The 23,412-nt window shown below is 43.3% G+C and overlaps 1 protein-coding gene across 1 annotated transcript in view; it reads left to right on the top strand.

Moving 5' to 3' along the window:
• LOC115139633 (AT-rich interactive domain-containing protein 1B-like) overlaps positions 1 to 23,412 on the top strand; it is a 116,847-nt gene that overhangs the window by 25,113 nt on the left and 68,322 nt on the right. Inside the window, 2 exon segments of the mRNA XM_065026458.1 lie at positions 8,402 to 8,516; positions 8,519 to 8,559. Coding sequence (XP_064882530.1) covers positions 8,402 to 8,516; positions 8,519 to 8,559 — 156 coding nt within the window.

The following is a 23,412-nucleotide window of genomic DNA, read 5'->3' on the forward strand; positions in this document are numbered from 1 at the left end:
AGCAGTAATATTTATGTGTAGTACACACAATGCGCACACACTCCCATGCGAGCTCTCACACTCTACTCTCTCTTACACACACACACACACACACACACACTGTTTATGCTATATCATCCTTTATTTGTTAGTGTTTTGCCGATTGAAGTAAAATGCCTGGACTTAGCTGCTGTTCTGTTTCACAATGGCCCCCATTTCATTCCTTCCGTTATCGATCCAACGCCAAGTGATGGGAAAAAATTGTAATGAAAACCCATTTTGATTTGAATGGATAATAGCTTACTATGCCCTCCACTTTGGCTGAAGGCAAGGATTTTGCGTGACGAGGGCATGCACACAGACATGCCCTCCCCGAGTCCGTGTGATGGTGGTGATACAGCATGACATCACGAACGGTCTTACGGTGTCCATTACTGTCATCAGTCCTCACCACCATGCTAGCATCTCTGTCACTGAAGTTGTCAGAAACCACGATGACAGCAAATACAATAATTTTCCCTCTCTTACAGGGAAATAAACCTTCTGACTTGTTGTTGGACTGTCTGTCAAAATGTTCACCTCTCTCACTCAGCAAGACTAACCTTGCTCTCCCGAACACCAGCCTCTCTACGTCCCTGACTTGAAAGTCTGGAAAGGTTGCTTTGATGTGTCACCACGAAGCGATGATAATGAAGGGGTTGTGCCCTCAGACTTCGGCAACACCCTACAATGGTTGGATATCCCCATTTCTAATTGTATGAATCATGATCTATTGTTTTACATAGGATCGCCCTTCCGCTTCCAGCCAGCCCTGCCGGCATAAGCAAGCACACACAGTAGCTAGCTAGCTAGCTAGAACAAACTTTTGGAGTTCGGATTTTTAATATCATGGATAGGGCGCAAAAATCTTCACACACATTTTCTAAACGTTATAACAACTCTTTTACACTAGGCAACTGCAACCTGTTAAACATTATGCTCTTGTGGCTATCAAGTAGCAACAAACATTAGCTAGTACAGCTAACATTAGCTAGCTTTGTTCAGCCCAAAGACAGCCAGCCAGTTAATAAACTTTAGCTTGCTTGCTATCAACTTGAAATTGGATAGCTAGTCAAATGTATGTTTTTTTGTTAGCTAATTATAGGCTGGATATTTCTTACCCCACTGAAGTTATTCCTTTTCTTTATTGGCTGTCTTCTGTATACATAGTAGGGCAACGATATGAATCACCCATGCATTCCAGCTAGCTACTACTGTACTACCCATGTTCACTTCTGTCAAGTTTCCTTCCTGTCCCCTAATTTTGCAATGCATGAGCATGAAGTACCCTAAAAAAATAATACTTCATAGTCTGGCCCAAAAAGATCAGAGTACAGCGAGTATGACCAACCAAACCAAAAGAGAATGTCTATCTAATGCAACATGTACAAATGTAAAGATAAAGCAAAGTGTGCAAAATTAACTATTTTGCAGGATAATATAATGCATGAAGCGAACATGGAATGACTTTATGAAGTGTGAAAATGTAGAGTGAAGGTGTCTTTCATGCATCTCGTCATGATGTCTGTGCTGAAGGGCAGGTGATCAAGCATCTCCACAGACACTAGCATGGGCTTCTGTTTAGTTAAACCACCTCTACCACTACTTCTTGCAGTCCTCGAGGAACACATTGTTCCCATAAAACATTGCATAGACATTCCCTTCCTAAACTAGACTATATAGTCACGCTCGCTCGCTCTTTCTTTCTCACTTTGTGTATGTACAGTGCATTCGGAAACTATTCAGACCCCTTCCCCTTTTCCACATTTTATGCTTCAGCCTTATTCTAAAATCGATTTAAATAAAAAAATCCTCATCAATCTAGACACACTACCCCATAATGACAAAGTGAAAATCTTAGCAAATTTATTTTAAAAGACAAATACCTTACTGACATAAGTATTCAGACCCTTTGCTAGGAGACAATACATTTAGCTCCGGTGCATCTGGTTTCCATTGCTCATCCTTGATGTTTCTACAACTTGATTGGAGTTCACCTGTGGTAAATTCAATTGATTGGACATGATTTGGAAAGGCGCACACCTGTATATGTAAGGTCCCACAGTTGACAGTGCATATCAGAGACGAAACCAAGCCATGAGGTCGAATGAATTGTCCGTAGAGCTCCGAGACAGGATTGTGTCGAGGCACAGATCTGAGGAAAGATGCAAAAAAATGTCTGCAGCATTGAAGGTCCCCAGGAACGCAGTGGCCTCCATTCTTAAATGGAAGAAGTTTGTAAGCACCAAGATTCTTCCTAGAGCTGGCCGCCCAGCCAAACTGAGCACTCCACCAATCAGGCCTTTATTGTAGTGGCCAGACGGAAGCCACTCCTCAGTAAAAGGCACATGGCAGATTGCTTTGAGTTGGTCAAAAGGCACCTAAAGGACTCTGACCCTGAGAAACAAGATTCTCTGTTCTGCTGATCCTTGATGAAAACCTGCTCCAGAGCATTCGGGACCTCAGACTGGGGCAAAGGGTCACCTTCCAACAGGACAATGGCCCTAAGTAAACAGCCAAGACAACGCAGGGATGGCCTACTTATGGCTTACATTTACTTATGTAAATGTGGTATTTCAGTTTTTTTATAATACATTTGCAAAAATGTCAAGACATGTTTTTGTTTTGTCATTATGGGGTATTGTGTGTAGATTGTGGAGGGGGGGGGGGGATTTAAACTATTTTAGAATACAGCTGTAACGTAACAAAACAGTTTCATCAGCTGTCCGGGTGACTGGTCTCAGACAATCCTGCAAGTGAAGAGGCCGTATGTAGAGGTCCTGGGCTGGCGCAGGTACACGTGGTCTGTGATTTTTGAGACCGTTTGGACTTTGGGGGCAGCTTATGGTAGCGCAATGAAATCCTCTGGCAACCGTTCTGGTGGACATTCTTGCATGCCAATTGCACATTTGCTCAACTTGAGATCTGTTTCATTGTGTTGTTACAAAACTGCACATTTTAGCGGCCTTTTATTTCCCCCAGCACTAAGTGCACCTGTGTAATGATCATGCTGTTTAGTCAGCTTCTTTATGCCACACCTGTCAAGCGGCTGGATTATCTTGGCAACGGAGAAATGCTCACTAACAGGGATGTAAACCGTTTTGTTTTTCACAAAATATGAGTTTTGTTGTGCTTATGGAACATTTCTGGTATCTTTTACTTCAGCTCGTGAAACATGGGACCAACACTTTAGATGTTGCGTTGATGTTATTGTTCAGTGTACTTTCTGTAGTGCCTCATTCAGCCCTTATGCTGCCTGTCGTTGATGATACAGTTTTATCACTTTATGTGTTTTTAGACCTGTCATGCAAACAACCATTGATTTACCCATTATGTTTGTGCAAATACAAAACATGTCAATCATTCATGTGTGACATCTATAATTTCCATTTGGACGTGACATGTATCCCCCGCAGTGCCGTTCTATACCGTCGAAGTACAGTTCTAGGTCATTGTACGTACCATTTTTTTCGGTCGTATGGACATTTTCGGTCGTATGGACTTCATCCATTTTTTTTGCGCTGTATAGGACTGAGGCCAACACAGCTCTTGCGGTCTTCCCCAACCAGTGGCCTCATATACCCTCCCATATAGCATTCTTGTCTTCTTCCACAATCGCCACTCTGAGACCCAGGACTGTTGCCTCTCGGATTTGGTCATCTGTCCGCCACAGCTTTTAGCGCAGACATGATTGTCAGAAGTGGAGGCTGTTTTCCTATCTCCTTGAAGATTAGAACTAGGTAGCAAGCTGGTAAATGAGGCTTTCCCTCAAAGACCGCCAATACATCCTGCCTTCGCACAAATTGATTGTTACTATCTCCTTTTTTAGAAAACTCTGTCAGTTCTTCTCTCCACTGTTTTAGCTAGCTAGCCTTTGGCTTGGCTTGTTTACCTCCAGAGAGGGCGTAGCAAATTGACGAGGGAGTGTGGGGGGCGTTGCGCATGCAATTGGCGTGCATATGAGAACCGATCAAAAAGTCACTCAATTTGAGCTAACCTCCCCTTTTACAAGCCGGAGTTAACAGACCAGTGAATCATTTTACAAGGATAAGTTCGCTGTCAGCTGGCTACTGTAAGGAAGATGAGAGAATACAACCATTTTCTCTATCATATACCATATTCATACGCTTATCCAGTGCGACTAAGTCTGTATCTTCTAAATTACCCAAAAGTAAATATTCAAAACACCAGCTTTGAAAATTACAACAATTACGTTGCCCATAGAACCGCCATCACAACGATAGTAGAAAATGACCCATTACATCGTTAGAAATCGGCAGAATTTTCCTGTTTGCACTGAAGACTCTGTCAGTGTTGTCAGCTCTGCTTGCTTTTCCATCTCCAAGAGGGATGGAGCATGTAATGACTTTTATCTGCACCGGGCCCCAGATGGCCCTGAGACACCTTCTTTATTACCTCACGGATCCCGCCTGAAATTGGATGTTTCAACTGGTCAGATACCACCGGTATCCTGCTGTGCTGTTTCATAACGATTATGTTCCCCCGCTCCCGTAGAACAAGTGGCCAAACGGGGGGGGGGGATGGCCGCCACTGAGAGAAGAGATGCAACAGAGCAGACAAGACCATATTAGAGATGCCATTCGGAGATCAACCTTAATATTTCAAGATAATTAGGAATTGATTTTCCTCTGTCGATTATGCAGGCTGGCTTTCCTATTCAATGTGTGTCTTCCCTCACATCCTGCAGTCTTTGGTCTGTCCTAAATGGTACCCTATTTCCTTATAGTGAACTACTGTTTTGACCAGTACCCTATAGGGCCTGGGGAAAAAAATAGGTGCCATATGGGACTGAGACCTGGTGTCGTCAGACCTTGCTCTTTGTGGGGGGTCTGAAGGCGTTTCAGACCGTTAAAAACCTGAGGATTAAGCATGCTGCATCTGCCAAAACTCTTGATGGCCATGCTGATTTGATTATAGATCATACACACTTTAGCTAAGATGTCTTTGAGACTTACATTACCCTGTGTATGGTTTGGTATTGTAATGTCTTAGTGACCAACACTTAATTTAAGCAAAGGTCTTCCTAGTGCCTATCCTGTTTTTTTTGTTGGTAGCTGTCAGTCTGTTCTTAGTAAATGAGCCGCATTGAGAGACTGCGGCACTGGCAGCAGCACCTGATTTCTTTTTAGGTCTAAGCCTACTGAAGTGATAGCAGGATTAAGCCATGCCTCCTCCATGTTTATACATATTGGCTAATCAGCTGCAGTCTTTTAGTATTTAAACCATGAGTCGATGTCCGCGCCCTAGCGGAAATCACATGGGCTTATTAAAAAAAAATCCCAGTTAAAAAATCTGTTTAGGCTAGATCAGTTTTTAATTAAAAAAATAATAATTAAAACCTTGGATGCATCTAAATCGTCCGCCGATGTCGCACTTCCACGTCTACGGTGACAAGAGCTAGAGCGGTGTTTGTCAGACCATGAGACATCCCTAAAATCTGTCTTTTCACAACATTGTCTCTAGCCTCTGAACGGTTGGGCCTACAAACTATTATGACCCCTCTCTGGAAAGAGAAGACTCTCACAAACACGATGGTGTTCTCCGTTTTGCTTTAGGACACCCACAAGGTCTCAGGACTCGTCTGATCTGCCAACCTCTGTCTGTAGCGTCCGAACAGTTTGGGCTACACACTATTATGACCCCTCTATGGAAAGAGAAGACTCTCACAAACACGATGGTGTTCTCCGTTTTGCTTTAGGACACCCACAAGCGTCTCAGGACTCGTCTGATCTGCCAACCTCTGTCTGTAGCGTCCGAACAGTTTGGGCTACACACTAATATGACATCTCTATATTAAGGTGAGACTCTCACGAACACGTACTGTACATGTCGGTTGTTTTGCTCTAGGACGCCCACAGGCCGTGACTCGTCTGAATGTCCCCCGGTCCCGGTTAAAAAAAAATGTATGGAAGTTCAGAACATATGGAGATGGTTTAATACCAAAAATAAGGGGTTAAAAAATAAATGTTTCCTGATCTTTCTCTTCGATATAGGACAGAATAACCTCCTTAGGTTTTTTGGGGGGGACTATCTGTTATTCAATGTGTTTGTATGGGCTAATAGCAGTAAGGCCAAATACCATTTTTCATCTATTTTTTTTGGGGGGGGGGGTCTTAAAAATCAAATAGTAAAATGATCCTTGGTATGACCTTTAAACAATTCCATATAGCTTAGTAGAAATCCCCCCCGGGCTTTTATGGTGCTAGATGCTAGAACAGTCCATATGAACTTTTCATCTGCAAACAAAATGAGTAATGAATAAAAAAAAATCTGACAACCCCATAATAGAATAGATAATCTATTTACCTTGTGTGTTCTATGCAAGATAAATATTACTCTCGAGGCACATTTACATCACGAGTGGCACAGGGAGGGAAATACGCATTCTAACATGCAGTCAATGCACAACCATTTTTGCAATCGTGGGGAAAACAGATTGTGATGCCCTCTGTTAAAAAGAAAGGGTTCCCAGCTCGGAGAGGAGAGCGAGGCATGGAGAGCGGCAGCGAGCTAGGGGAGGTTGAGTTAGGCTCCCAGATATCAGTGTCTCGGTTCCAGAGTGATGAGCTCATGTGTGGAAAAACAGCCTCGCCGCCCTCAGAGCTTAAGGAGCTCCTGGCTGGTTGGGCAATGAGCATTGCATACAGCTATTGGATTGTAAGACCGCTCATTGCTGCACTACAATACATTTATTTTATATGGGCCTCCTCGTCGGTGTCCTCCCTGTCGATGCAGTCGAATAACCATGTTTCTGGGGCTGTGTCCCAAATGGCACCCTATTCCTTATATAGGGTACTTATTTTTACCATGGGCCCTGCTGAATAGTGAAACATCTCACTGTCAATGTCCACACCTCTGCGAGTCGTTTTCGAGCTATATATCTGGGAGTATGAGGCCTCTTATCGATCTGATCTAGTGAAATGCTGTTTTTTTTAACAGAAGAAAATTATATCTACATGGTGTGGAACTTAAAGTGCAATTCCATCACTTTATAACCTCATTCATTATCTCCAGCACAATACCAGTGTCTACATATGTGACGGTGACACATTTCTATATTTTGTAGTAAACAAAGTCATACCCGATGACATTTAAAAACAATGATTTTCAAATACTGAGATTGATGGTGACGTAGGGAGCAAGAAAATTCCCTCCCTCTGGCTAAAAACTTGTCACAGAGTAGGATTTAAGACCCTTTTCAACCACTGTTGTGCGCCGTTGTCACATATGTAGACACTGCTATGATGCTGGAGATGATGAATGAGGAATTGCCTTTTAAGGTCAGGAAATGGAAATAACCCAGCTATATTTCATTGATTGCTCTTATGTGTGCCCCAAATGGCACCTTATCCCTTTTATAGGGTGCTACTTTTGACCAGAACCCATACGACTCTGGTCAAAAGTAGTGCACAATAAGGTGTAGGGTGCAATTTAGGACATAGACACACATTCCTCTCAGGTTTCCTAGATCTGTGATATTTCATATATTGACAAGGCTAGTGTTGTGCTCGGCTTTTGCATTGAATCATTTTATCACCTACACAGAAATTAAAATAAACGTCTTTCAAGCTGAATTCCGCCTCTAGCAGAAATGTTATGATTTATTTTTTAAAACTTATTTTCGAGATGGTATACTCTAGAATAGATATCTCTCTTGCTGTTCTGTACATTAATCAAAAACCGTGTTCTCATTTTCACCGCTGATGGTTTAGGCTTATTTTTTTTAAATAATAAAGACTTTGACACATTGCTGCCTAATGTAAGTGACTCCAGATGAGGCAGAGAGAGGGATGAGCCAATAACAGCTGTTCCCCAAAACGTCTTACATAAGACGCAGTGAAAGGAAGGAGGGAGAGCCTGTGGGTGCGTCCCAAATGACACCCTATTCCCTTTTATAATGCACTACTTTTGGGCCCTGGTTTAAAAGTAGTGCACTATAGGGAATACAGTGCCATTTGGGATGCAGCTGCTCTGTGTATTATCGACATCAACACAACAGTAATGTCCCAAGGCTGGAAAAAAAGAAAAACCTGAGTTCCTGCTCGTCACTTCTCACAGTGCTATTAGTCAACCCCAGACTCAAGGTGAAGAACATAGTTAGCGTACTTGGGACTGAGTGCAGATCTTTTAGGCTATAGGCCTACTTCACCAAGGTGATTGTGAGTGTAGTTAATCAAATTCAGTTCTGATATGAATTGGGATTGGTGTTCTTTATTGACCGCTGATAAGATGGCTTAGTGATAGTGAACTAAAGGCCATTGGTCGAGAACGACTCGCAGAGTTGTGGACATTGACAGTGAGATGTTTTAAGGAGTATTTCTATGATACCTGACTTGAGGTCTCCCTTTACTGTGTCTCTCAGCAGATGGTAGCCCAGTATGGACAGCAGCATCAGGGGCAGCAGGGTGGGTACTGCCAGCCGCAGGGCCAATCCCCGTACTTCAGCCCTCCCCAGCAACAGCCCACCGCCCCCACACAGCCCCCTACATGCAGCCACGCCCACCACCACCACCACAACAGGTAAGATTACAACAACCACAATACCCTGCTCGTGAGGAAGTTGAGCAGCAGTTTGTGAGGACTTGGGTTTGACAGACTTTTCGGCAGTGCTTATTGGTTAGTTCATGTCCGTGTCCTTGATACCGGTGTGGGAGAGTGTAACCAAAGTAGTGTTAACTCTATAAGCATGCATAATACACAAGTGGAGAGACTTTTTGGAACGTTGGGGCTCATTGTTTAGGGTTTCAAGTTCATTAGGATTGTCTGTTTTCATTTGTTAGCTAATGGACCTGGGTGGCCCCTGTTTATTCTAGCTAAATTAAAAAATGAAAAGAGCAATACATTATACTAATTCTGCGCTGTAGTGTTCTCCAGAGATTAGAGTGGGCCGGTATCTGTTCCATCTGCACTTCCTCTGTTCCATCCTCTCTGTACCTGCGTCCCAAATGGCATCCTATTTCCAATTGTAGTGCACGACTAGAAACCGGAGTGCGCTATATATTGAACAGGGTTCCATTTGAGAGGCAGACCTTGGATCTCATACGGGGGCCAGTGGCTTTAATGAAGTCCACCCTCTCTGGTTGTTATATTGAGTCAGCGATTTGGCTGCTCATGTTTTTGAGGTGGAGGCAGCAGGTCAGCCGCAGTGCTTTGCATTCAGCGGAGCAGAGAGTTACCGTTCAGGGAGTCCTTGGATGAAGGGAAAACCCTGACCCGTTTACCTGATTCACATAGGATTTTCGGTATGTTGCCTGAAAAAAGTATTGGGCAATGTTTGTATGGTCCTCTTTCAAACAGCCAAATTTGTAACACATTCTTCTTGGAATTCGCTTTTTATAGCCATTGCTTAGCCACAACTGAGCAAGACATTCAACTTTGACCCTGTTGCAATTGTTGTCATGGTAACCTGCCCTGACAGCAAGCTCTAAATTCCTCAGACAGAAATGCACTCGTTTCAATTCTTCACATTCACAACAGTAAGTTTGCAGATAGCCATAATTGTTAATAAGTATCTTGTAATGTGTTAAATTGTCCTGTTATGGTGAAAACAACATTAGCCTACAGTTTAACTCAATGTTGTCAGATATGTTCTGTTAACTATATGAGCTGGCTAGATGGCTAACAAGCTAGCAACAAACCGAGACATTGTCTAGAAAGTTGTTTTTAGTTGCCTGGCTTGCTAGATTGACATATCCTAAATAAATGTTTAAAATGCTGTGGGTTTTTTGGTGCAAAAAAAATAGAGCAGGTAATGTTGCTATTTGGACCAGGCTGCTGCGATGTCATGCACACTACCGTTATTGTGTTTGTACTTTTTCATAATGACAAGGACAAGTTTGATGTCGTACAACAACAATGGAACGTTCATGATTTAATGCCGAAGACGGTAAGATGAAAGGCGACGTTTCAGGAGCCCCTTTTAGGTGTTGGTGGAAATAAAAGTACAGGCTTTGTCACTGGCAATACCTTTCAGATATGAAGAAAAGTTGTCGGAATGCCAACGTCGATGGGGTTTTGTCTCATGTTTGAAAGGGATATTGATGTAATACCTGGGGCTCATTTGATGAGAGAGCGCCTCTGAGAAGAAATACAAAGCGAGCAAGGGAAGAGGGAGGGGAGGGAGTGTATAGTGGTGCTGGCTGGATGGAGTAATGAGAGATTGACCTTGAGTAAAATTCTCTGGGGTTTCCAGTGTGATATCTGAGGAGAGCGGTACACGCACTGCAGCGAGCTGCTCCGTCATATTGCTAAGCTTCTTTTTATTCCCACACCCCTAACTGTATCATTTTCATTTTCTCTTAGATGACGGCAAGATTGATAGAGAGAAACATTTTCCATTTCTGTCCACTCCCACTGTTTTTGACAGGGAGGATGGGGGAAATATGCAGGTGAAATGAGACTGTTGCCCTCGATTGCCACGGTTCCTGCTAAAACCACAGTCCCAAGATGGCCGCCAGCGTGCTTGTTAGACCAGTGTTTATGGTGAAACTTGGGGTTGTAATGATGAAGCTCGGCTGCTAACAACAGTGTGTGTGAACTCTGTCAGGGGCCACCAAACAAGACGAGGGGGCGCTTCTAAGTTATCTCCTTATAGGATCCCTACACATTGTTCCAGCAGCCACAAATCCCAATCAGATTCTAGACCCTGTGCGAGTGATGAAGAGCTTATCAGTGGCAGTCTGTACTGAGCTCTGCGTGTTTCCCCCGTGACTCAGTCTCTCTCCTCCGACAGCCTTAATTAGCTTTGTGTGTGTGTGTTGCCTTCGTGAGACAATGAGTCAGCGGACACCCCGGGAAACGGGTGTGTGTTTGATACAATGAAGCCGGGAGAAAGGAAAAGAAAGAGGGGGGGGGGGGCTCCCCTCTCGGACATGGGTTTTCATTGATGAGGAGTGAGTGTGAACGCGTCCCTAATGTTACCCTATTCCCTATAAAGTGTAGGGCTCTGGTCAGAAGTAGTGCACTCTATAGGGAATATGTTGTCATTTGGAACGCACCCTTTGTTTGGTAACTGGAGCCTGGCTGTTGTGTCTTATCTCTGTGAAAAACGGTCTCGAGTGAGGGGAGTAGGAAAAATCCTCCAAGCTAGCTGCCAGGGTCCAATCCTTCCCCGGTATTTCACTGAGAATATTAATGCTTCTCTCAGACAAGCCAAGGAGCCTTTTATCAGCTGTGATGGAGCTGGACTGGAGGTTACATTACACTCTGCAGGAAAGATGATTTTGGCCTTAGTCGGCTTGAAAGTAGAGGAGCTTTTCTCCCTGAGCTCCATTTGACTAGATATACAGTGCATTTGGAAAGTATTCAGACCCCTTGACCTTTTCTACATTTTGTTACGTTACAGCCTTACTCTCAAATGGATTAAATAAAAACAAGTCCCTCATCCATACAATACCCCATAATGACAAAGCGAAAACAGATTTAGATTTGAATCAAATATATAAAAAAATTAAAAAACGACCTTGTATACTGAAGTATTCAGACCCTTAGCTATGATTCTCGGAATTGAGCTCAGGTGCATCCTGTTTCATTGATCATCCTTGAGATGTTTCTACAACTTGATTGGAGTGCACCTGTGGTAAATTCAATTGATTGGACATGATTTAAGGCACACACCTGTCTATATACCCACAGTTGACAGTGCATGTCATAGCAAAAACCAAGCCATGAGGTCGAAGGAATTGTCCTTAGAGCTCCGGACAGAATTGTCTCGAGGCACAGATCTGAGGTATTGTGTGTAGAATGAGGGGGAGATGTAATTCATTTTAGAATAAGGCTGTAACAAAAGGTAGAAAAAGTCAAGGGGTCTGAATACTTTCTGAATGTGCTGTAGGCCTGTAGTTCACCAGAAGTCTTGAACCTGTTCAGGCAGCCCTTCTACTCTCATTGTCTGGGTCTCTATGGTAACAGCACAGCCTTGCAGACCGCTGCAACTTGACAAGTGTTTTCTTCTCAAACGATTCACTAGAATTAATTGGTGATTAAGTGTCGGCTCCTATTTTTTAACAAATAAAAGAAAACGCTCAAGCCTGCTAGTATATCAATTACCGGGGATGTAAAATGACCAGCATTCACCAGGCAGGGCAGGCACACACTGGTCAGATGCAAATCCCTTTTAAAATAGGCAAACTTTTTTTTAGAGCAATTTATTTTTATTTTTTGGGGGGCTACTGCTTAAGAGACCGACTGCCTGGGTTTGGTAGTGCTCCAATCCTCCCTGTCATAATAGGCAACATAGGACATGGGAATTTTCAATAACCTAATCTATATTCTGTGAGGTCTGAGGGTATTGTCAGCAATAATCATATGCCCATAGAGTTTAATTCCACTGTTTGCACTGATACTGTGTGCCCTAGGAAGAAGCCCACTGTGGGTAGCCCACTCAGTACCATTGGGCTCAAATGCAAATATCACTGACATGTATGTCTTGGATCAGCCAATCAGAAAAGCACTAATAAATAAACAAGCAACCCAGAAAAAGGACAACAAAAATTCCATATTAGCATATACAGTTGAAGTCGGAAGTTTACATACACCTTAGCCAAATACATTTAAACTCAGTTGTTCACAATTCCTGACATTTAATCCTAGTAAAGATTCCTTGTCCTAGGTCATTTAGGATCACTACTTTTATTTTAAGAATGTGAAATGTCAGAATAATAGTAGGGAGAATTATTTCAGCTTTTATTTCTTTCATCACATTCCCAGTGGGTCAGAAGTTTACATACACTCAATTAGTATTTGGTAGCATTGCCTTTAAATGGTTTAATTTGGGTCAAACGTTTTGGGTAGCCTTCCACACGCTTCCCACAATAAGTTGGATGAATTTTGTCCCATTCCTTGTGACAGAGCTGGTGTAACTGAGTCAGGTTTGTTGGCCTCCTTGCTCACACACGCTTTTTCAGTTCTGCCCACAAATGTTCTATATGATTGTTGTCAGGGCTTTGTGATGGCCACTCTAATATCTTGACTTTGTTGTCCTTAAGCCATTTTGCCACAACTTTGGAAGTATGCTTGGGGTCATTGCCCATTTGGAAGACCCATTGCGACCAAGCTTTAACTTCCTGACTGATGTCTTGAGATGTTGCTTCAATATATCCACATACTTTTCCTACCTCATGATGCCATCTTTTTTGTGAAGTGCAGCAGTCCTTCCTGCAGCAAAGCACCCCCACAACATGATGCTGCCACCCCCGTGCTTCACGGATGGGATGGTGTTCTTCGGCTTGCAAGCCTCCCTCTCTTTCTCCAAACATAACTATGGTCATTATGGCCAAACAGTTCTGTTGTTGTTTCATCAGACCAGAGGACATTTCTCCAAAAAGTATGATCTTTGTCCCAATGTGCAGTTGCAAACCGTGATCTGGCTTTTTTAAGGCAGTTTTGGAGTAGTGGCTTCTTCCTTGCTGAGTGGCCTTTCAGGTTATGTCGATATAGGACTCGTTTTACTGTGTATAAATATACTTGTGTACCTGTTTACTTTTTACCTAGAGCCTATTCTTGTAGGGTGTTGCTATAGACCACAGAGTGCTAAAAGTCAGTATTTTTTATCATATTTGTGAAATGCTTGATAATGTATGTGATATCAACAGAGGTATATTTTCTGTGAGACCTAAATATTGACTGTTTATCATCAAGCTGTCCACTCAAAAATAATCTTCAAGCTGTGACCGATGCCTGCAATCTGGTTCAGGTTCAAGTCAACCTACTAGGATATTTACAAACGGAACAGGAACTAAATTATCTTGACCACATATAATAGCAGTATCCACACCCATCAGATGTAGTGATCCTAATATAGTAATCACATCTAGAAAAACAAAGTTCCAAAGACTGGACCTAAAATTGTGTATAAGCGATCATGCAAGAGGTTTTGCAATGATTCCTATGTCGAAGATATGAGAGAGAAACAACCTGATGTTGCACTTGAAGCATTCATTAAATAGCTTCTTCCGATTACTGAAAGGCATATGCCCATCAACAAATCCCCATGGGTAGATGATGACTTGAAAAATTGTATGGCTGAGAGGGATGAGGCAAAGGGAATAGCAAATAAGTCACAACACAGCAGATTGGCAAACATACAGTAAATTGAGAAGTCGCGGAACTAAACAAAAAGAAGGAACTTTACTTTGGAACAAAGATAAATAATATAAAGAATGATAGTAAAAGGCTCTGGAGTACTTTAAATGAAATTCTAGGCAAAAAAGCATTGAGGCAGATGGGTTGTTCATAACAAAACACTCTTTTTTTTTCGTTGACAAGATGATTAGCAAATTTAGGCATGACCTACAAACACAAGTACGGAGCCTTCGTATTCATGTATAACGGACCAAATAATGAAAGACGAGCGCTGTAGTTTTGAATCCTGCAAAGCTAGCATGGAAGAGGTTAAAGCATCTACAAATAAGGACAAACCACCTGGTACCGACAACCTGGATGTTAAATTACTGAGGTTGGTAGTGAAATACATTGCGACTCCTGTAAGCATTTCATTGTAAGGTGCCACCTGTTGTAGCGGCGCGTGTGACAAATAAAATTTGAATTGATTCCTATTTGCCACATCTTCAATTTAAGCCTTGAAGACGGTGTGTGCTCCCTCAGGCCTGGAGGGAGGCAAAGGTCGTACCGCTGCCAAAGAATAGCAAAGCACTCTTTAATTGTTTAAACAGCCAACCAATCAGCATCATACCGGTGCTTATCAAGCTTTTGGGAAAAAATGTTTAACCAAATAGTGTTATTTTACTGAAACCAAATGAAGACTTTCCGCATTCTGCGGGTGTACGCGGGTCCTTACATTCATTTATCTAAATTAAAGGCCTTAAATGTCTTATTGTCCTAAACAATGCGACCGGAGATGACTACGGTGTTTCAGCAATGTTGTGCAGCTGTTAAATTGTTGCCACCGCGGCTCAAATTATAGCCTACTCCTTTTCAAGATGCTACAGCGCTTCTCATGTAGCCTACAACTCTGTGTACAAAATGGATAGCCAAGTCTAAACATTGCTTGTAGCTCGGCTAGTTAGCTCACACGTTAGCTAGGTAGTTAACCATTTAGCTATTGAATGATTTGGTCAAATAGCAAAGTGCATTATCTTCATAATTCCTCAAATGAAAGTGACTGCCCTGCCCATGTACCTGTTTCACTGGGGCCTGCTGCAGTGATAATGAGCGAGCCACTTTTTACTGCCTTTCCCGCTGCGCGCCTGTAGAAAGTAGGCACCTCGGGGGGTTTGTGATATATGGCTAATATTCCACGGATACGGGCTGTGTCTAGGCAGTCCGCACTGCGTTGTGCGTAAGAACAGCCCTAAGCCGTGTTATATTGACAATATACCACATATGCCACCTGCCAAGCGCGGGTAGATTTGGGCATTTGTGCGTAAGAAGGACTAATGTACCATCCTCGATAGCGCGTGGTAACACTCTGGCTCTACAATGTGAGCAATTAGGAAAAATAGTCAAGTATGGCCAAAAGTGAGAGTTGTGATTTATAGCAAAATAAATGCTGCAGTAGCTGTTTTCAAATTATTTCTGTCGTTTTTGTTTCATATTTGGTCATGCACAAAGAAATCTGAATCCTAAAGATTTGTTTTTAGAAGCAATGGGCACAGGCATAAAAGTTGGTCTAATTTTACTCAAGTCTACTAAAGAGACTTGTCCTCGTGTTTCTTGGCTATTTACAGTGGGGCAAAAATGTATTTAGTCAGCTACCAATTGTGCAAGTTCTCCCACTTAAAAAGATGAGAGGCCTGTAATTTTCATCATAGGTACACTTCAACTATGACAGACAAAATGATTTTAGGAGGATAGGATTTTAATGAATTTATTTGCAAATTATGGTGGAAAATAAGTATTTGGTCACCTACAAACAAGCAAGATTTCTGGCTCTCACAGACCTGTAACTTCTTTAAGAGGCTCCTCTGTCCTCCACTCATTACCTGTATTAATGGCACCTGTTTGAACTTGTTGAACTTGTTATCAGTATAAAAGACATACAAACTTGTATGTATACCAGCCACTGTGGCAGGTTGACAAAAAAAAAAAAAAAATATATATATATATATATATATACATTCGTGTCTTGCAGGAAATCACGCACAGAACAAACAGTATGGCTGGTGGCATTGTCATGCTGGAGGGTCATATATATATCTATATATATATATATATATATTTTTAAATCTACCTGCCACAGTGGCTGGTATATACATACAAGTTTGTTTTAGGCCCTGGTAATAAACTCAGCAAAAAACGAAATGTCCTCTCACTGTCAACTAAGTTTATTTTTTGCAAACTTAATGTGTAAATATTTGTATGAACACAACAAGATTCAACAACTGAGACATAAACTGAACAAGTTCCACAGACTAACAGAAATTTAATAATGTGTCCCTGAACAAAGGGGGGGTCAAAATCAAAAGTAACAGTCAGTATCTGGTGTGGCCACCAGCTGCATTAAGTACTGCAGTGCATCTCCTCCTCATGGACTGAACCAGATTTTCCAGTTCTTGCTGTGAGATGTTACCCCACTCTTCCACCAATGCACCTGCAAGTTTCCGGACATTTCTGGGGGGAATGGCCCTAGACCTCACCCTCCAATCCAACAGGTCCCAGACGTGCTCATTGGCATTGAGATCCGGGCTCTTCGCTTGCCATGGCAGAACACTGACATTCGTGTCTTGCAGGAAATCACGCACAGAGCGAGCAGTATGGCTGGTGGCATTGTCATGCTGGAGGGTCATGTCAGGATGAGCCTGCAGGAAGGGTACCACATGAGGGAGGAGGATGTCTTCCCTGTAACGCACAGCTTTGAGATTGCCTGCAAATGACAACAAGCTCAGTCCGATGATGCTGTGACATACCACCCCAGACCATGACGGACCCCCTCACCTCTAAATCGATCCTGCTCCAGAGTACAGGCCTCGGTGTAATGCTCATAACTTCGACGATTAACGCGAATCCGACCATCACCCCTGGTGAGACAAAACCGTGACTCGTCAGTGAAGAAGAGCACATTTTTTTGACAGTCCTGTCTTGTCCAGCGACGGTGGGTTTGTGCCCATAGGCGACGTTGTTGCCGGTGATGTCTGGTGAGAACCTGCCTTACAACAGGCCTGCAATCCCTTAGTCCAGCCACTCAGCCTTTTGCGGACAGTCTGAACACTAATAGAGGGCTTGTGCGTTCCTGATGTAACTCGGGCAGTTGTTGCCGTGCTGTACCTGTCCTGCAGGTGTGATGTTCGGATGTACCGATCCTGTGCAGGTGTTGTTACACGTGGTCTGCCACTGTAAGAACGATCATCAGTCTGTCCTGTCTCCCTGTAGCACTGTCTTAGGCGTCTCACGTACGGACATTGTAATTTATTGGCCTGGCCACATCTGCAGTCCTTATGCCTCCTTGCAGCATGCCAAAGGCACGTTTCGCGATGATGAGCAGGTGTTTGGTGTTTTTCAGAGTAAGTAGAAAGGCCTCTTTAGTGTCTTATGTTTTCATAACTGTGACCTTAATTGCCTACCGTCTGTAAGCTGTTAGTATCATAACGACCGTTCCACAGGTGCATGTTCATTCATTGTTTATGGTTATTTGAACGAGCATGGGAAACGGTGTTTATACCCTTTACAATGAAGATCTGTGATGTTATTTGGATTTTGATGAATTGTCTTTGAAAGACACGGTCCTGAAAAGGGGAAAAACATTTTTTTTACTGAGTTTACTTGTCACAGGTGAAGAGAGGATGTTCTCAGCTTTGTGCAGGTATATTTTACAACCAAGAAATTGATGGATTTGAGATATGGAGTGCGCGAAATGAGCATTTGCCATTGTGAGCGCATTGGTCTCTACGAGCACATCGGTCTCATTGACTCTCAGACTATCCCGCAGGTGAAGAAGCAGGATGTGGAGGTCTTGGTCTGCGGTTGTGAGGCCAGCTGGATGTACTGCCAAATTTTCTAAAATGCTGTTGGGAGGCAGACATTCCTGCAGTCAGCATGCCAACTGCACGCTCCCTCAACTTGAGACTGTGTATTGTGTGACAAAACTGCACATTTTAGTGGCCTTTTATTGTCCTCAGCACCTGTGTAATGATCATGCTTGTTTAGTCAGCTTCTTGATATGCCACACCTGTCAGGTGGATGGATTATCTTGGCAAAGAAGAAATGCTCACTAACAGGGATGTAAACAAATTTGTGCACACAATTTGAGAGAAATAGGCTTTTAGTGTGTATGGAACATTTCTGGTATTTATTTTTTGGGGGAACACTTTACATGTTGCGTTTTTATATTTTTGTTCAGTGTATATTTAGAGGTAGTGATCTAGCTAATGCTATCTATAAATATGGGAATATTAGCAGGTTTGTGGCGCACACAGACCTCAATTGGTATTGAATTGCATTTCAAATGGTATTAAAGGTCTTACATCTTAAATTCTAAACCAAAATGATTTCATTTCAGTTGACTAAGACGAGACAATTATCTCTGTAAATAAATCTGACAAAGTGGACTGGACAAGAGTTTTTGGAGAGATTGAGAGCTTTTCAGTGATAAGCACAATTATTATTTGCAGCACAGATGCACAGTTCTGTTCAGCAGTGGGAAGGAAACTCCACACCTGGCACACACACCGACATCAGCTAGTGAACTGCGGGGGAGCAAGCGATGAGTGTGGGCAGACAGTTTCCCCTTCCGATTAGACCCATTGCGCAGGCGACCCTTTCTTCTCCGTAGCGAACCAGTCACCACCAGCCTTCTAATTAGCTGCCCTTTACATGGTTAAGAAACACACGCTGCTATACTAAATTCAAAATAATAGCTGCATTGAGTTTAATAGTAAAACAACTGTCTCGCTATGTTTCTCTCCCCTGAGTATAGAAAAGTAGGCGGTCTTTGAATTTGTAGTCTCGCTCAACCCTCCCACTTTCTGCACTGCATTTCATAGCCAGGTTCTGAAGCCAACGTAGCAAGGTCTCCCTTGTTTCCTCTGTGAAGATGGCTTGATTCTAGCCCTTACCATTCAAAAATTCTCTTCATGGGTGTTCGAAAACGTTTTGCAACGGAACGTGGCCCTGATAACATTACCAGTATTCTATATGCAAACATTTGGTGGCACAGAAAGAAAGGAAAAGGGATGGCAAGCAATTTATTGACTAAATCCTTCTTGCCACTACACTATCTGACTGGGTAAATCACTTTATGTTGAGTTAATGTGGACCCAGTGACTCAGATTTGAGCACTTCGACCAGGACTTGAGCACCGGGGCATGGACTTCAGCCATAGGTAGTTACTCGTGTCTCTGACTCGGACTTGAGCACAGGGGGCTCGAGGTTGTGACTCAACTACATCACTGGGTGAAACAGTCATTACCCAGTGGGCACACACTGGTTGAATAAATTTCATTTCAATGAAATGACGTTGAACCAACGTGGAATAGGCATTGAATTGACGTCTGCCCAGTGGGTAGCTCTCGTTCAGTCATTAGACACCAATGTGGCTGCGGTGCCTGTGGAACGTTGATAACAATGGCAATGACCGAGTGACGGAGGGGCAACCCACACTACTTTGCTAATACTTTGCTGCACCGTCTGGTGATTGTGCTACCTCTCTCTTTCGTTCACTCGTTCTGTGTGTGTATCTGTGTCTGTGCAAGATCTACAGTATTTAGGCTGGTTTAGGTATTTACATGACCAGATAATTAATATATTCTTGTATGTGTCATATTTCTGCTGTTGGAAGAGAATAGGATGTTATACAGAAAAATATGTTGCTAGGACAAGGCTATGTATATTTGTGCACATGGAAGTCGGTGAACATTCAGATAGAAATATGCTATGTAGAACAAACATGTGTCTCTCTATGTTAATTAAGGAATTACGTCCCTATTCAAAGATGGCGCCGAGGAACATGGCTGACGTTTTTCATTCTCCCAACCAATTGTGCTATTTTGTTTTTTTTGTAACTTGTTCTTTTAACGTATTGTGTAGATAATGTTGCTGCTCTTATGTTGAAAATTACTTCTGGACATCAGAACAGTGATTACTTGACGTGGACTGGAAGAAACTTTTTCCTTTAACGGGTCCAACGAGAAGGATATCCTGCTTTCACTGGAACAGGCCCAGATCCACACCTTTTGTGTGAAGAAAAAACGCACGAAAAGGGGCCGCAGATCGGGCAGCCTTCTGAGAATCCGTAGGCGAGCGAGTGAACTCCCACTGCCATCTGTTCTTCTTGCTAACGTGCAATCATTGGAAAATAAAATTGATGGATGACCTACGATTTAAGAATATCCTACCAATGGGACATCAAAAACTGTTACATCTTATGTTTCACCGAGGCATGGCTGAAAGACGATACGGACAATATAGAGCTAGCGGAATTGTCCATGCATCGGCAGAACAGACGCTACCTCTGGTAGATGAGGGGTGGGGGTGTGTGTCTATTTGTCAACTGCTGGTGCGCAATGTCTAATATTAAAGAAGTCTCGAGGTATTACTTGCCTGAGCTAGAATGCCGTATGATAAGCTGTAGACCACACTATCTACCAAGAGAGTTGTCATCTATATTATTCGTAGCCGTCTATTTACCACCACAGAACGAAACTGGCACTAAGACCGCTCTCAACCAACTCTATAAGGCCATAAGCAAAGAAGAAAATGCTCACCCAGAAGTGGCGCTCCTAGTGGCTGGGGACCTTAATGCAGGCAAACTTAAATCAGTTTTACCAAATTTTTATCAGCATGTCACATGCAAACCAGAGGGGGAAAAAATCATAGACCATCTTTACTCTACACACAGAGATGCATACAAAGCTCTCCCCCGCCCTCCATTTGGCAAATCTGACCATAATTATATCCTCCTGATTCCTGCTTAGAAGCAAAAACTAAAGCAGGAAGTACCCATGACTCGCTCAATATGGAAGTGGTCAGATGATGCAGGTGCTACACTACAAGACTGTTTTGCTAGCACAGACTGGAATATGTTCTGGGATTCATCCAATGGCATTGAGGAATACACCACCCCAGTCATCGGCTTCATCAATAAGTGCATCGGTGACTGTACATATATCTCAACCAGAAGCCATGGATTACAGGCAACATCCGCATCGAGCTAAAGGCTAGAGCTGCCACTTTCAAGGAGTGGGAGATTAATCCGGACGCTTATTAGAAATCCCGCTATGCCCTCAGACGAACCATCAAACAAGCAAAGCGTCAATACAGGATTAATATTGAATCCTACTACACCAGCTTAATGTGGCAGGGCTTGAAAACTTTTACCGATTACAAAGGGAAACCCAGACGCGAGCTGCCCAGTGACGAAAGTCTACCAGACGAGCTAAATGCCTTTTTATGTTAGCTTCGAGGCAAGCAACACTGAAGCATGCACAAGAGCACCTGCTGTTCTGGATGACTGTGTGATAATGCTCTCTGTAGCCGATGTGAACAAAACCTTTAAACAGGTCAACAGGTCAACATTCACAAAGCCGCTGGGCCAGACGGATTACCAGGGCGTGTACTCCGAGCATGCACGGACCAACTGGCAAGTGTCTTCACTGACATTTTCAACCTCTCCCTGATGAGTCTGTAATACCTTTGTTTCAAGCAGACCACCATAGTCCCTGTGCCCAAGGAAGCGACGGTAACCTGCCTAAATGATTACCGCCCCGTGGCACTCATGTCGGTAGCCATGAAGTGCTTTGAAAGGCTGGTCATGGCTCACATCAACAGCATCGTCCCGGACACCCTAAACCCACACCAATTCGCACACCGCCCCAACAGATCCACATATGACGCAATCTCAATCGCACTCCACACTGCCCATTTCTCACCTTGACAAAAGGAACACCTATGTGAGAATGCTGTTCATTGACTACAGCTCAGCGTTCAACACCATAGTGCCCACAAAGCTCATCACTAAGCTAATGACTCTGGGACTAAACGCCTTCCTCTTCAATTGGATCCTGGACTTCCTGACGGGCCGCCCCCGGGATGGTAAGAGTAGGCAACATTTACATTACATTTAAGTCATTTAGCAGACGCTCTTATCCAGAGCGACTTACAAATTGGTGCGTTCACCTTAAGACATCCAGTGGAACAGCCACTTTACAATAGTGCATCTAAATCTTTTAAGGGGGGGGGGTGAGAAGGATTACTTTATCCTATCCTAGGTATTCCTGAAAGAGGTGGGGTTTCAGGTGTCTCCGGAAGGTGGTGATTGACTCCGCTGTCCTGGCGTCGTGAGGGAGTTTGTTCCACCATTGGGGGGCCAGAGCAGCGAACAGTTTTGACTGGGCTGCGCGGGAACTGTACTTCCTCAGTGGTAGGGAGGCGAGCAGGCCAGAGGTGGATGAACGCAGTGCCCTTGTTTGGGTGTAGGGCCTGATCAGAGCCTGGAGGTACTGAGGTGCAACAACACGCTGATACTTAACACTGGGGCCCCTCAGGGGTGTGTACTTACTCCCCTCCTGTATTCCATATTCACCCACGACTGCGTGGACAAACATGACTCCAGCACCATCCTTAAGTATGCTGATGACAACAATGGTAGGCCTGATCACCGAAAACGATGAGACGGCCTATAGGGAGAACTGGCCAGGTGCCAGGACAACAACCTCTCCCTCAGTGTGAGCAAGACAAAGGAGCTGATCGTGGACTACAAGAAATGGTGGGCCAAACAGGCCCCCATTAACATTGACAGGGCTATAGCGGAGCGGGTCGAGAGTTTCAAGTTCCTTGGTGTCCACATCACTAACAAACTAACATGGTCCAAACATACCAAGACAGTTGTGAAGAAGGCACGACATAACCTCTTCCCCCTCAGGAGAAAAGATTTGGTATGGGTCATCAGATCCAAATGACAAAAATGTAACTAAGACGTAACGATATTTTAGTCAAAATGACTAAGACTAGGCTAAATCTAAAAAAGTGTGGTGTACTGGCTTGAGCCATTGTTTTCTGTTTTTACTACTGACTTCCCACTGACCTTGGATAAAGCTTGTGTCTATGTACACTGTCGGCTCAATAGTATACACGTCAGCTAGGACAGTAAAATAAATAACTGACACCTTTAACATAGAGCTCCAGTCAGTTTTAGAATGGGTAACTGGCAATAAGCTGGTGCTAAATATCGCAGAAACGAAAAGCATTGTTTTTGGGACAAATCACTCGCTCAACTCTAAACCTCATCTAGGTTTATATTATTCAATAATGTTGACGATTGAGAAAGTTGAGGCTAAACTGCTGGGTGTAATCGTAGATAGCAAGCGGTCATGGTCAAAACATATAGACTCCATGTCTGCTAAAATGGGTCTGCCCATGATACGGTGTTGCTTAAGGCGACCAGTCCTACGGGCCCTAATTTTGTCGTACCTGGACTACTGC

Source organism: Oncorhynchus nerka, linkage group LG13 (assembly GCF_034236695.1).
Source record: "Oncorhynchus nerka isolate Pitt River linkage group LG13, Oner_Uvic_2.0, whole genome shotgun sequence".
Taxonomy (NCBI): domain Eukaryota; kingdom Metazoa; phylum Chordata; class Actinopteri; order Salmoniformes; family Salmonidae; genus Oncorhynchus; species Oncorhynchus nerka.